At 45.0% G+C, this 15,000-nt stretch overlaps 1 protein-coding gene across 1 annotated transcript in view; it reads right to left on the bottom strand.

Moving 5' to 3' along the window:
- Positions 1–412: 412 nt before the first annotated feature.
- Positions 413–15,000, bottom strand: part of LOC119582938 (inhibitory POU protein-like) — a 67,046-nt gene continuing 52,458 nt past the window's right edge. Inside the window, 6 exon segments of the mRNA XM_037931451.1 lie at positions 413–675; positions 677–706; positions 2,171–2,309; positions 2,936–3,097; positions 3,504–3,530; positions 4,951–5,135. Of these exon segments, the coding sequence (XP_037787379.1) occupies positions 430–675; positions 677–706; positions 2,171–2,309; positions 2,936–3,097; positions 3,504–3,530; positions 4,951–5,135 (789 nt within the window). The 3' untranslated portion in view covers positions 413–429.

Genomic DNA, 15,000 nt, shown 5'->3' with positions numbered 1-15,000 from the left:
AGGGCCACCAACCCTACGTCATTCTTGGACCGCCGGATTCGAGCCTTCGACGAGGCTCGGCCCGTGTACACCATATTACTTGCTCACAGCTTAGTATCACTTGAGGAGAAAGCCCGGTTGGGGCCGCCCATGGAGACTACCCGCTCAGCCCTCTCGTCACTGAGTCAGCTGGCGGGTGGCTTGGTGGGCGTGGGCGGCAGCATAGGCATAACTATACGCCCATGAGGGGCCTGGCGCCATCCAGCGCTCGCCTACGTCCCCCTGGTCCGTCCAGGATGGGCGCGGCGTAGGCGGGCAAGGGTTGTTGTTGGAGGCGGAGTTGGAGGGGGGCCGGTTCCCCTGCTGCTGCTGCTGCTGCTGCTGGTGCTGGTGATGGGCGGAACGGCCTGGCAGGTCCATCGGGGGGCGGGCACCAGGGGAGGCCATCCACTACGGAACAGGCGTGTGCGGCGGCATCGGGGACGTCATCATGGAGCCCATGGAGGTGTGCACGTTGCCGCTGGCCATCTGCTTCTGCGTGGCGGCGAACTTCATCCGCTTCTGCTTCTGGCGCTGGTTGCAGAACCACACGCGGACCACGTTCTTCTTCAGGTCCAGCTTCTCGGCGATGGCGGCGATCTTCTCCCCGGACGGGCGGGGCTGCACCGCGAAGTAGGCCTCCAGCGACCGCTTCTCCAGGGGCGGCGATCGACGTCCGTTTACGCTTCTAACAGGAAACGAGAGACAAGACATTAGTAACCTGTATGGCTCCGTTGAGTGCAGTGAAGTGCTCAAGAGACCTGAGAATGCTACGCTGGGAAAATGAAGCCCCTAGTTGTAAACATATCTATTCAATATCCTATATTCCTTCCGAAAAATATCTAAACACTCATTTGCCCGTCTCAATCACTCCCTCTTCTCTATCCAACCCCGCCAAATAAAGCAAATCCTTCCATCTTTAAGAATTTCGTAGAAAGCTACATCCTCATGAATCCCATTAACCCTCTTGAACCAAACATTCCTCTAAAATTCTAAATGATTTCCTCCTGCTTGAAGAGAGAATACCCTCCTCGTACTAATCCTCGTGCACTACTACTTAATTATTACGTCATCATCTAAATGTGACAGGAACTACTATTTATCATCGCAAGCAGCCGTGCACCTGCCACTCCCCGAGACGAGGGCGCCGAAAGTGCGTGCGGGCGGTCGTCGATAGCCTGATAGGTCGGTTCCGAATGTGTGACAATCGGCCCGAATCGATAGGTTACGAGGGGCGACCGACGGAGGCTCCCGTAACGCAGTGGATTTCTCTAAAAAGGCCTCCGATTCGCGGCGGAGGCGAACGGAGAATGAGCCATAATCATAACAATAACAATAATCGGTTAATGTGATACTAACGACATTCCGATCCGACCATCAGGTTAGCTCCGCGCAACTGTACTGATCTGTTAGGTGACCGTGCTGATCAGCGGAGGCCGTCAGCAAACGACAAGCATCTCTCGTACAGTGCTGAATAAGGCTCAAAATAGCAGTTCAGAAGCGAGGCTCGTGGTCACCACCCATTGAAGCTGGTATTATTGATATTAATACTTATTACCATAATACTGATAGAGAGAAGACCAGAATGAAGAAGAGGAGCAGAAATGACTGCGTAAGAAGATCGATTTGTCTTTGTATGTAGCAGTGGTAATTAAGATGAAGATTGCGATTTAGTCAGGTAAGCAGATAGACAGGACAGCCACACAGTTAAAGAAATGATAACGCAATAGCGACAATGAATCGTTGCATAAAGACTTCGCAACTTTCAAAAAAAAATCTGTCCTTTCCCTATCGACACACAACTAGATAAAACATCACCGTCTACCACCTGTTCTACGCCGTCTCTCACAACCACTCCTCTTCATCCGTCTGCGACAACTCATTCTTAAAAAAAAAAAGTCAACCAGCGTTCAAATATAATCATTACACCCCTACGTCCCTTTCCCCTTGCTGACCCCTACTTGGCCCCGCGGAGACCCGTGGTGGCCCCTACATGGCCCTGTAAAGGCTCCATGGTGGCCCCACGGTGACCCCTTGGTGACCCCGTGCTGACCCAGTGGTGACCCCGAGCCCGCGCTCCCCTTCGTCACATCTCCTGAAGGATCGGGCCTAAACTCCAGTCAAGTGACGGCCTCATCCTCACATCATCTACCTCGCCCATTGGGAGGACAGAGGGCGCGTCCGGATCCCGCCGCTTGTTCTTGGCCTGGGCTTCGGCTTCCTCCAACCACGCTTGCAACACGGGCTTCAGCGCGATCATGTTGTTGTGCGACAGCGTCAGCGATTCGAACCTGGGGGGTGAGAGGGGGGGTTGGGGGACACGGGTCAGTTTCGGTTTATTTATTACTTTTATTACTTTTTTATTACTTTAATTTTACGATATTTTCTTTAATGTATGTTAAAGGAACGAAAAAAAAAAAACGTATATTCATATATATGATGCTACTAGTATAGTTCTGTTACACTAGCAAATAAGAGAGACAGAGATGAATAATTAGAGGGATAGAGACAGGCGGAGAGAGAGAGAGAGAGAGAGAGAGAGAGAGAGAGAGAGAGAGAGAGAGAGAGAGAGAGAGAGAGAGAGAGAGAGAGAGAGAGAGAGAACGAATGGGGTGCGGAGAAGAAAGGGGGAGGGGGTAGTGAGAAACATAATAATAACCCTACCTAACGTAAAATATTCCCAACGATTCCTTAACTCCACAATTTTACCTCTCAGTATGCAAGGAAAAAAACAATTCATCGCACACGCACACGCAGACACACACACACACACACACACACACACACACAACCCCTCCCCTCTCCTCCTCCTCTAGTTCCCCCTCAATTCCCACCAGCAACCCTACCCCCTCCCTTAAAAAAAAAATCCTCATAAGGTCAAAATCCCCAGTCATTTCATTACCGAAACGACCCTTACCTGCAGATGGTGGACTGCGAGAGCGCCCCCACCCCCGGCAGCTTGAGATTGGCGAGCGCTTTCCCGACGTCCGCTTGGGTAACCCCGAGCTTTATGCGCCGCTGTTTGAACCGCTCGGCGAAGGCCTCCAGCTCCCGAGGGTCCGTGTCTGTGTCGTGCATGCTGCGGGGGGGGGAGAGAAGGGGGGGGAGAGTTAGTGGTGGGAGTTGAAGGGGGGGGGAGGGTGTTGTTGGTGGTGGTGTTGCTGGTGTTCTTTGTTGTTCTCGTTTTTTTGTCTATTGTTTTTTTTGTTCTTTGTTCTCGTTCTTTGTTATTGTATTTGCTTTTGTTCTTTGTTATTGTTATTGTTGTTCTTTGTTGTTAGTCTTTGTTATTGTTGTAACTGGTGGAAGTGGTAGAGATGCTGCTTTTGCTTGTGGTAGCAGTGGCGTTGCTTTTTCTGGTGTGTTATTGTTATTGTTGTTGAGTGTGGCGGTAGTGTTGTTGGTAGTTGTAGTGGTGTTATTGCTGTCGTTAGTATTGATGTTTACGTTGCTATTGTTATTAGAGTTGTAATTGTTATTGTTACCATTTGCTGTTGCTATTCTTGCTCATACTGGATCATATAAGGAATTTTAGTCGGGTTAAAAAGGACCTTCCCACATGTACAATATTTATATATATATATGTATGTGTGTGTATATATATATATATATATATATATATATATATATATATATATATATATATATATAAGCGTATATGTATATTATAAACTTGCTGGATTTGTAGATACTGGTGTGGTGTGTTGTTGTGTGTTGTGTTTGTGTGTGTGTTGTGTGTGTGTGGTGTGTGTGTGTGTGTGTGTGTGTGTGTGTGTGTGTGTGCGTGTGCATGTGTGCGCGTATGTGTGCGTGCGTGCTTTTAACCTCTCTATCCAAGTGAATATACTGGATTTCACTGAACAAACGTTTGCGGATCTATACATGAGTATTTTCACACGAGAATATCACAGACTCCCTATAGGTTCAAGGCGTGAAGGGGGCAGGCCTGGGGATGTAGGGGGGGAGGTGCCGGGGGAGAGGGGGGGCACATGTTTTCCCGGTGATTGGAAACTTCAAAAAGCCGAACAGATGATTGGGTCGTTTGGAAGGATCAGTTTGTCTGGCCGAGAGATCCTGATTGGTTCAGCTCTCGAGTCTTTACATATATATATATATATATATATATATATATATATATATATATATATTATATTATATTATATTATATTATATGTGTGTGTGTGTGTGTGGTTATGTGTGTGTGTGTGTGTGTGGTGTGTGTGTGTGTGTGTGTGTGTGTGTGTGTGTGTGTGTGTGTGTGTGTGTGTGTGTGTGTCTGTGTGTGTGTGAGTAAGCTTATATGTGAGTTTCCGAGAGAGTTTTTTTCTGTGTACGTGCTCACGTAAGTTCAACTCCTTTTTACAAGCCTTAGAAAAAATGCTATCAAGTAAATGGAAGAAAGAAGCAATATGTACAAGACATCTGCAATGACACTCCAGTTGGATCTCGGGGCAAAATAATGGTAGTCAGCTGTGACACAACTGAACGCACGCGCCACGCTGGTGGCTGCCTGCCTTTGGCTATGCGCTAGGTATGCGGTGCAGTGGCCATGGCCCTCTCTCTCTCTCTCTCTCTCTCTCTCTCTCTCTCTCTCTCTCCCTCCCTCCTCTCTCTCTCTCCTCTCTCTCTCTCTCTCTCTCTCTCTCTCTCTCTCTTCCATCCTTCTCTCTTCCTTCTCTCTTCTCTCTCTTCTCTCCCCTTCTCTTTCCTTCTTCTCACTTCAATCCTCCTTCTTCCTCTTATACATATTATCACATCATTATCATCATCTCAATCTTCCTCGTCCTCCTCCTCCTCCTCCTCATCATCATCACAATCCTCCTCCTCTTCAACATCACCACCAACACCGGCACCACCACCATTACCATCACTATCACCACCACCATTGCCATCACTATCACCACCATCATCACCACAACCCAAGCGACTCACCCAAGAGGCATATGCGGATGAGTAAGACCTGGATGAGGCATCATTGTATTCATGGGACTGTGGGTGTAGACAGCGCCATGAAGCTGGTGCATGGAACTCCCGTCGCTCATAGGCGTAAGGGTCGTCATGGATGAGGAGGAGATAGGGTCGATCATCTCGAGTCCGTCCATGCTGTGGTGACCCATCTGGAAGGAGAGAAAAGGAGTGTTGGTTAGAACTTTTTTTTTTCGTGTGCGTAGGTGTATATGTAGGTGTGTGTGTGTGTGTGTGTGTGTGTGTGTGTGTGTGTGTGTGTGTGTGTGTGTGTGTGTGTGTGTGTGTGTGCTTGTCCGTTTGCGTGTGTTTGTCTGTTTGCGTGTGTTTACTCGTGTATGTATTTGTGTATATGCGTGTATGCGTGTGTATCCCAAATCGAAAACATAAACACTCCATCTTTTAAAGCCTTATTTCCCTTTTAATTAGACTTCAAAATACAAACAAGTTTCCTTTTCAACATTTGAACCCCTTTTCATTCGCTCATTTGTTTAGCAACGAAGAGTTTAGCAGTTAATGCTCACGTTAGACCGAATTTCGGAGTCTATAGGTTGACGTAATGAAGAGAAATGATTATAGATTGGGCTTAGATTAGCACCGCCGCACCATGAGAATTCTGCCAATAATCTGTTATTACTATTAAGGGTCCATTCCCCTACCCTCCCCCCCGCCCTCCCCCCACCCCCTCCACTTCTTCCACCTATCCCCCCTCCCGCCCTCCCCCACCCCCTCCACTTCTCCTCCCCCTCTCCCCTTCCCCCTTGTTTCTATTTCCTACTTCTCACGCTAGATCCATATCTTGAATTTCTCTTGTTTGCTATCTCTTTCTGTCTTTCTTTCTTTTTTGTTTGTTTGTTTTTACTTCCTCCGTCTTCTTTTTAGTTTATTCATTTATTTTGCTCTCGTTTTTTGTATCGTTTTCTCTCTCTCACTCGCTCTCTGTCTCTCTCTCTCTCTCTCTCTCTCTCTCTCTCTCTCTACTCTCTCTCTCTCATTCTCTCTCTTCTCTCTCTCTCTCTCTCTCTCTCTCTCTCTCTCTCTCTCTCTCTCTCTCTCTCTCTCTCTCTCTCTCTCTTTCTCCCTTCTCCATTCTTTTGTTCCTTCTCTCCCATCCTCCTTCTCAATCATTGCATTTCACCTTACCACCTTCCCTCCCTTCCCTCCTTCCCATTCCCTACCCCCTCCCTCCCCTCCCCCAACCCTCTCGTCTAGCGAAGGTCGATTCGTACGATTATTCACTGTACAATGTCCTTCCATCAGTGGTTACGAAATGCGATAATCCATTCCCACATTAGACACACATAAACGAACGTGCTAAGTGGTTTGCTCAACTGAAAGGACACTGAAAACACGTATATGTAGATGTGGGTTATGCACTGTGTATAGATATAGTATAGTGCGTGGATTTGTGTTGATTTTTTTTTTCTAGTTATTTTTGTGTTTGTGTTTCTCTCTTTTTGTGTGTGTGTGTTTGTGTATGAGTGTGCGTGTAGGTGTATTTGAGTTGTATGTGGTGAATGAGGTTGTGGGTTTAAACTTTCGTATATGTGTGTGTTTGTTAGCGTATATTTGTTTGTACGTACTTGTATGTGTATGTATGTATATTTAAGTGTCCACAAGTACAAAATAACCTTATGTATGGTAGTTTCGTCACGTGCCAATTTGTCTTATGGTAGAAATCAGGATTTGTTCAAATATATAGATGTATTGTATGGTCACATGGGTAACGCCCATTGGACACTGTAGTTCAGTAAGCCCACACTTCAGGCAAGAAAAATGTCGATAACACAAACTGCCTAGCACCGAGAGAGAGACGCTTGACGCTAAACAAGTCACCTCATTTCGTCATGTCGTTTCTTCATATCTCTTGTTTCTTTCGTTTGTTTGATTTGCTTCCCATTCGATTTAATAAATTTATTTTTATAACAAAGGAGAGAAAGAATTATTTCCAACAAAGAGAGAGAGAGAGAGAGAGAGAGAGAGAGAGAGAGAGAGAGAGAGAGAGAGAGAGAGAGAGAGAATGGAATCGGCATTATTCTGAGAAAGAAAATAAAGGAAAATAGAAAGGGAAACGGAAATAGAATGTGCAACATCCTCCTCCTCTTCCTCTTCCTTCCTCTCTCTTCTCTCCATCTTTCGTCTTTCCTCCCCCCGTCTTCCCTACTTTCCTTTCACTTCCCTTCTCCCCTCCTCTCCCTTTTACTCATTTTCCCTTCCCTCCCTTTCCTCGTCCTTCTCGCTTCTCTCTTTCCCCTCACCCCTTTCCTTCCCCCATCCCCTCCTTTCCACTTTCCCTCCTCCTCTCCCTCTCCCTCTCCTCCTCCCTCTTCACTCTCCCCTTCCTTCCTTCCTTAACCCTCTCTCTCCCCCCCTCCCCCTTCCTTCCTTCTCCCCTCACGCTCAAACATCCCCCCCTCATCCCTCTCCCCTTTCCTCCCCTTTCTCCCCCCCTTCCCCCACCCCCTCTCCCCCTCGCATCCCATCTACTAAGGCGGGGCAGTGAGACATTCTACTGCAGCAGACGCAGAGGAAGGCGGCGTGGAGGTTGTGGGTCACGTGTGTTAGAGGTCCCTGGAGGCTCCGGCAGCGCTAACCCGGCCCCCTCAGGGATACTCTCGCCTCGCCCGGAGTGCTGGCTGGCCCATCTCGCCACACCATCACCACCACAACTGACACCATCACCATCACCACACCTAAAACACCGCCCGAGACCAGGTCGCTAATGTGGATTTTCGTCTCTCTCTCTGTCTCTGTCTCCGTCTTTCTCTGTCTCTCTCTGTCTCTGTCTCTCTTTCTCTGTCTCTCTCTGTCTCTGTCTCTCTTTCTCTGTCTTTCTCTGTCTCCGTCTCTCTTTCTCTCTCTCTCTTTCTCTGTCTCTTTCTCTGTCTCTCTCTGTCTCTGTCTCTCTGTTTCTTTCTCACTCCCTTTTTCTTTCGGTGTCTTTTGCTATCTCTCTGTCCTGTTCTCTTTTCTTGACTTTTTGTCTGTCTGTCTAACTGTCTGTCTGTCAATGTGCCTGCCTGTCTGTCTTTATGTCTTTCTCTATCTATATCTCTGCTCTGTTTGTACCTGTCTGTTTTCTACTCTCTCTCTCTCTCTTTCTCTCTCTCTCTCTCTCTCTCTCTCTTCTCGCTCTCTCTCTCTCACGCTCTCTCTCTCTATACACATCTATATATATATATATATATATATATATTATATATATATGTATATATATATTATATTATATATATATAAAAAATATATATATATATATATATATATATATATATATATATATATATATATATATATATATATGTCTATCTACCAATCTATCTATCCTACATTTTGTCGATTTTCCTTACAATTGATTTGTCATTATTTTACCCGTTGGCTTCTTAACATTCTGACATTCAAAGATTACTTCAAGATAAGGATAAAAAATACACAAAGTACACAAAATACACAGAGTTTAACTAAAAATATAATCATAGAACACCTATGTATGTATCGTATGTATGTATGTATCGTATGTATGTAGGTATCGTATGTATGTATGTATGTATGTATGTATGTATCGTTATATGTATTTATTTCTATAACATCATTTATATTTACATATGATATCCGTATCTTTATACTGATCTCTGACTATCTATATCTCTGTCTATATGTCTATCTATCTATCCATCTACCTACATTATTCGTCTATGTATCTATCTATCTACCCATCTTTCTGTCTACCTATCTATCCATCATTCTTGCTACCTAACTATCAATTTATACATTTCTCTTGCCAACTATCTAAGTATCTATATGTCTATCTATCTATATGTCTATCTATCTATCTATATGCATATCTATCTATCTATTCCTCTACCTATTTATCTATCTACTAATCTATCTATCTATCTGTCTACCTATCTATATATCACTGGACGATGAGACCTGCAGGAAGAAACGTCATGTTTCCTCGAACAGCAATAACTTTCACCTTCTGCGCCTTCGTCAGGTTCGTCACCTCTCCGAAGTTTCTCCGAATCGACATCTTACTCATCCATTTTCACCTGAATCATCCGTCCCCTCAGTCGTTTCCCCGCGGGTCGTAGGGAAGGCAATTTCTTTGAACGAGTGAATAATTAGCAAGGGCCACTGAATCAAGTTTCGTTGAATTCTATCAACACTGGATTCTGGCGGCTCTCGGGCGTCCCTCTCGCGTAAAAGGTCAGAAGTAGACCCACCTCTGGTCTAAGGTCATGTTACTATTTCAGGTTTCACGGCTTAACACTTCTTGCCCCTCTGTCTTCCGTCACATTCCTCTTTTTCCCCTCTTTTTCCTTACCTCCCCTTTCTTCTCCCTAATTCAATTCTTTTCTCTACCTCTCCTTCCCCTTCCCCACCTCTTCCTTCTTCTCCTACCTTCCCCTGTTTTCCCCATCTCCCGCCTTCCCCTTCCTTCCCCACCTCCCCCTTCTTCTCTCGCTTGTTTATCTGTTCTGATTTAGTGATTCAGTCAAATGAGAATCTTAATTATCTCTTCGATTTCATATGAGGTTTCGTTCCAGTGCTTCGGAGAGTCTCGTTCGCTATTTTGGGTGTCATTATCTTCAATATCATCGCGATTATCGATCACTATCTGTTTTGATTATGTCCTTCAATCAAAGCAGAGTACTAATGATCGTTCAGATCAAATGAGAATCTTAATCATATATACGATTTCATACGAGCTTTTGCTTCGGTGCTTCGGATCGTCTCGCTCGCCAGATTTCGGTGTCATTATCGTCACAACCATCGCGGTTATCGATCACTATCTGGCCGCTGTGCACTATCGGCGGTCGAGATTCGGATGGGATGTCGTTTTCTTCGTTAATGAAAGTTCTGCGTTGCTATTAAGCTCGATCAATTGATGTGCAACGACCGTCATTTATCAACGCCAGGCTATTCTAACGCCACTCGAAGGCCGTCTGAATCCTGCCATGAATACGTTTTATCACTATACGTACACAATCGCCTTGCATCGCCATCACCGCGCTCACACTCCCCGCAAAATTCGAACAAACTGACAAACAAACACATATACAAATACATTTCCCCCCAAAAAAGAAATAGTGACAAACAAATACACGTAATTGCACAAACACACGCATACGTGCACAAAAAAAGACATACAAACACATCCCCTCAATTCCCCTTCTATCCCCATCTCCCCCCCTACCCCCTCTATCTCTTACTAACACCCACCTGCCCCCTCCTACCTCCCTCCCAACCCCTCTTACCCCCTCCACCTCCTATCTACCCCCACCTTCGTCCCCGCTACCCCCTCATACCCCTCCATTACCCCCCCTCCTACCTCTTCACAACCCTTCCATTACCCACCTACCCCTTCCTACCCCCACCTACGTCCTCGCTACCCCCACCATTACCCCCCACAACACCCACCTACCCCCTCCTACGTCCTGATACCCCGTCCCCCCCTCACCGCCACGCAGCAGGACCGCCATATAGACCTTCTTTAAGCATGTTGTCTTGCCGGGCTTTCCACAAAATTGGTGTTCGGAGCATTTTTGAGCAGGGTTGCCAAAACCGGCGTGGTACCTCTTTCCCCTCACTCCCCCCCCCCTCCCCCATCTCGAAGAACGTGGCTGGAAAGAGGAACAGGCGCAGGGCGGAAGGACGGAGGGAAAGAGGGAAGAGAAGGTGGGCGAGAAAGAGGAAGAATGGGGAAGGTGAAAAATCGAGGTGGAGGAGGAGGAGGAGGAGGAGGAGGGGAGAGAGAGAAAGGGGGAATAATTTGATGTGTGTGGTTTCTGTTTGCCTCAGCCCTCCTTCTCTCTCTCTCTCTCTCTCTCTCTCTCTCTCTCTCTCTCTCTCTCTCTCTCCTCTCTCTCTCTCTCTCTCTCTCTTCTCTCTCTCTCTCTCTACTATCTATCTCTCTATCTATATCTATCAATCTTCTTAGACAAGAGAAAGAAAACAGAAAAAAAACAGAAAGACAGAAGAGAGAGGAAAAAAAATATATACAATACATCCGTTATTTCTTCCGCGAGCGTTGCAACACTTATCCAAAACATTGTCTTTGCAAAATATTCCTTCCCCTTTTCTTGCGCTTCTCTGTTGCTTCTCTTCCTCTTCTCTATCTCCTGTTCTATCTGTCTTCTGTATGTCTTTTTTATCTTTCTCTTGCCTACCTCTCCTTCTTTGTATATTTCTCATTGCCTCTATCTATCTATCTATCAATCTGTCTAACTATCTGTTTCTCTATATATATATATATTTATTCATCTCTTCCTCTCTCTCTCTCTCTCTCTTACTATTCTCTCTCTCTCTCTCTCTCTCTCTCTCTCTCTCTCTCTCTCTCTCTCTCTCTCTCTCTCTCTCTCCCTCTCCCTCTCTCTCTCTCTCTCTCTCTCTCTCTCTCCCCCTCTCTCTCCCTCTCTCTCTCTCCCTCTCCTTTATTCTCATCGCCTTGCGGGTGTAGGAGCAAGAGACACTGGCAACACTTTCAAGTCGGCATCTTTTCGTGCAGACTTTGAGCATAAGCATAAACTTTTGGAGGCAGTTAAATGCTAAGCTTGGAGAATGTTTGGGGTTTGTGCTGTGCATAGGTTAATATAATTTCACTAATGCCTTTCACAGCCGGCCGGAGAAACTTTATTCCACGTGCACGGGTGTCGTTCAGGCAAACCCGCCCGGGGCGTTACCGTATTTTAGGTGTCTAATCTTGATTAAAAATTATACAATATCGCCTGAATAATTCAACGAGCCGTGCGTGAATACGTACTCGCGGGGCCCGGCCGTGCTGGCCTCGCCTCCCGAATGTCGTCTGGCGAGGGGAAGAACTTTGCTCCCTGACCTCTTTCGCTCGCTCGCTGCGGACTACAAATTGTGCTCCCCTCATCATGGCCCTTCCCCGCCCTCCCCCTCCTCCCCCTGCTTCCCCTTTTGGTGTGGTCTTCCCTTCCTTCCTCTCTTCCCTCTCCCTCCCCTCCTTCCCCTTTTGGTGAGGTCTTCCCTTCCTTCCTCTCTCCCCTCTCCCCTCCCCTCCTTCTCCCCTCCTCGCCCTGGAGGAAGGCCATCGTGAGGGAGAGAAGAAGGGGAAGGGAAGGAAGAGAAGGAAAGAGAAGGAGTGGGGGGGGGGGGAGGACACGTGGCTTGGTGATCTACTCAAGAAAGTTGTCGTTAAAGTCTTACAGGCTACTTGGGTCTTTCTTCCAGCGAGAGGGTATTTGTCACCTTTTAAGACTTACTGACGTCTTCTCTCCACCTTCTTGACGTGATGCGGTTTTAAGCTGTTTTTTTTCCTCTCTCTTTTTCTCTCTCTCTCTATCTCCCTCCCTCTCTCTCTTTCTCTCTCTCTCTCTCTCTCTCTCTCTCTCCCTCTCTCTCTCTCTCTCTCTCTCTCTCTCTCTCTCTTCTTTCCCTTCTCTCTCTCTCTCTCTCTCTCTCTCTCTCTCTCTCTCTCTCTCTCTCTCTCTCTCTCTCCTTTTCATTTATATTTTCTTGTTTTGTTTATTCGCCTCTTTTGTGTCTTCTTATGCCTTCTGGGGGATGATTTTTTAAAACTCCAATTCAAATTATTCTTGTAATATGTTCCATTTGTTTACTGTTGTTCGCATTGTTATTATTATTCTCAGTATCACTATTATCATCATTATATTATTGTTGTTACTATCATTATTCTTACTCTCATCATCATCATCATCATCATTATTATCATTGTTGTTATTATCATTATTATTATTATTATTATTATTATTATTATTATTATTATTATTATTATTATTTTTATTATTACTATTATTATCATCATCATTATTATTATTATTATTATTATTATTATTATTATCATTATTATCCTTATCACTATCATTATAATCATTGTCATTATCACTATTACCCTCCCTTCCCCTCTCACTTCCCTCCTTTCCCCTCCCTCCCTGACCCTCCCAGACTCGTTCCTCTCCCCTCTTTCTTCTTTTCCTTTTCCATGTCTCTCTCCTCCTCCTCTATTCCCCTTCCCTTTCCTCTCCTTCTCCTCCCCGCCTCTCTCCCTTCCTTCATCTCCCTTCCTCTCTCTCCTCCTCTCTTCCCCTCCCCTTCCATCCTCTCCCTTCCCTCACCTTCCCCTCCCTTCCCCCCTCCTTCCCTCCCCTTCCCCTCTCTTCCCCTCCCTTCCCCTCTCCTTCCCCTCCCTTCCCCTCTCTTTCCCTCCCTTTCCATCCTTTCCATCCCCTCCCTTCCCCTCCCTTCCCTCCATTCCCCTCCCTTCCCCTCTCTTCCGGTCGTAAGGTGCGATTACCATCTAAGGGGCTGGAGGTGAGCACGTGACCGATCTGTCTCTCCCATTATCCTAACTTCACCTGTCTTTTTCCCCTCTCCGCCTCCCCTTTTCCCCTCTTCGTTTCCATTTCCCCCTCTTCGCCTCCAGTTCCCCTCTTCGTCTCCCTTCTCCCCTCTTCGCCTCCAGTTCCTCTCTTCCACTTTCCCCTCTTCGTCTCCCTTTCCCCTCTTCCATTTTCCTCTCTTCTCCTCCTTTTCCCCTCTTCGTCTCCCTTCTCCCCTCGCTCGACAGTTATGCTCCCTACTCGCGTTTGTTCTCGAGTTTTGTTTTCTTTTGTCTTTTATTGTCTTTTCTTTTTGTCCTTTCTTTTGTCTGTTTTGTGTATGGCTGTTTTATGTTTGGTCAGCTGTTTGCCTGTCTGTCGGTCGGTCGGTTAGTCTGTCTCTCAGTTTCTTTCTCTCTCTCTATCTCTCTCTCTCTCTCCCTCTCTCTCTCTCCCTCTCTCTCTCTCTCTCTCTCTCTCTCTCTCTCTCTCTCTCTCTCTCTCTCTCTCTCTCTCTCTCTCTCTCTCTCTCTCTCTCTCTCTCTCTCTCTCTCTCTCTCTCTCTTCTCTCACCCACACCCACTCCTTTCTCTCTGCCTCTTTCCTCCCCTCCTTTCTTTTTTTTTTTTTTTCCTTATCAGCCTTGTTTCTCCCTCTTGTTTATCCTCTCTATCGCAGTTCTCTTAATCTACCTCTTCCCCTCTACACGTCATTCATTCTCTTTTTCTCTGTTCACTGTTCCGGCGAGGAGATAGAGAGAGGCGAGGATAAAGGAATGGGTGTTTATTCCTTCTTCTGGAATATAGATCTAAATAAATCCTAAATCTAAGTAAATCCTAAATAGAAATAAATCCTAAATCTTAATAAATCCTAGATATAAATAAATCCTAAATCTAAATAAATCCTAGGTAGAAATAAATCTTAAATAGAAATAAATCCTAAATAGAAATAAATCCTTCAACTAAATAAATCCTAGATAGAAATAAATCATAAATAGAAATAAATCCGAAATAGTAATAAATCTTTCATCTAAATTTATATTAAACAGCAACAAAAACAAAACGACAAGTGTGATGCTTATAATACCAATTATGATAATGATAGTAATATTGATAGTTTTTAATATCAATATTAATAATATTGGTAATGATTATAATGATAATAATTATAATAATGGCAATAATAATAATAATGATAATAATATATAATAATAATAATAATAAATAATAATAATAATAATAATAATAATAACAATAATAATAATGATAACAAAATAATAATAATCTCTCTCTCTCTCTCTCTCTCTCTCTCTCTCTCTCTCTCTCTCTCTCTCTCTCTCTCTCTCTCTCTCTCTCTCTCTCTCTCTCTCTCTTCCCTCCCTCCCTCCTTCCATAAATTCCCCCATTATTTCGAGTCATTTATCTATCAAGTTAATTCTCCATGTATCTATCTTTTTTCCTCAATCTTCTTTGATACATATATTCCATAATTCACCATCGCACTATCTTTAGCAACAACACTATACATTGTAGCTCGATCAATATTTGCGTACATGCTGTCATTACCATCATGCTATTGATCACTATCATTCTCATCTCTATAATTATCGTCATTAGATTACTCATAACTCATTAGGATAGTTCTTAAGTGCCACGGATGATGAGAGGGGGGCGGGGGAGTAAATGAGAGGTTGGAATTAAATTATTAATCT

The sequence above is a fragment of the Penaeus monodon genome, chromosome 16 (genome assembly GCF_015228065.2).
Source record: "Penaeus monodon isolate SGIC_2016 chromosome 16, NSTDA_Pmon_1, whole genome shotgun sequence".
In the NCBI taxonomy this organism is placed as follows: Eukaryota; Metazoa; Arthropoda; class Malacostraca; order Decapoda; family Penaeidae; genus Penaeus; species Penaeus monodon.
This window is presented reverse-complemented; position numbering and strand designations above follow the sequence as displayed.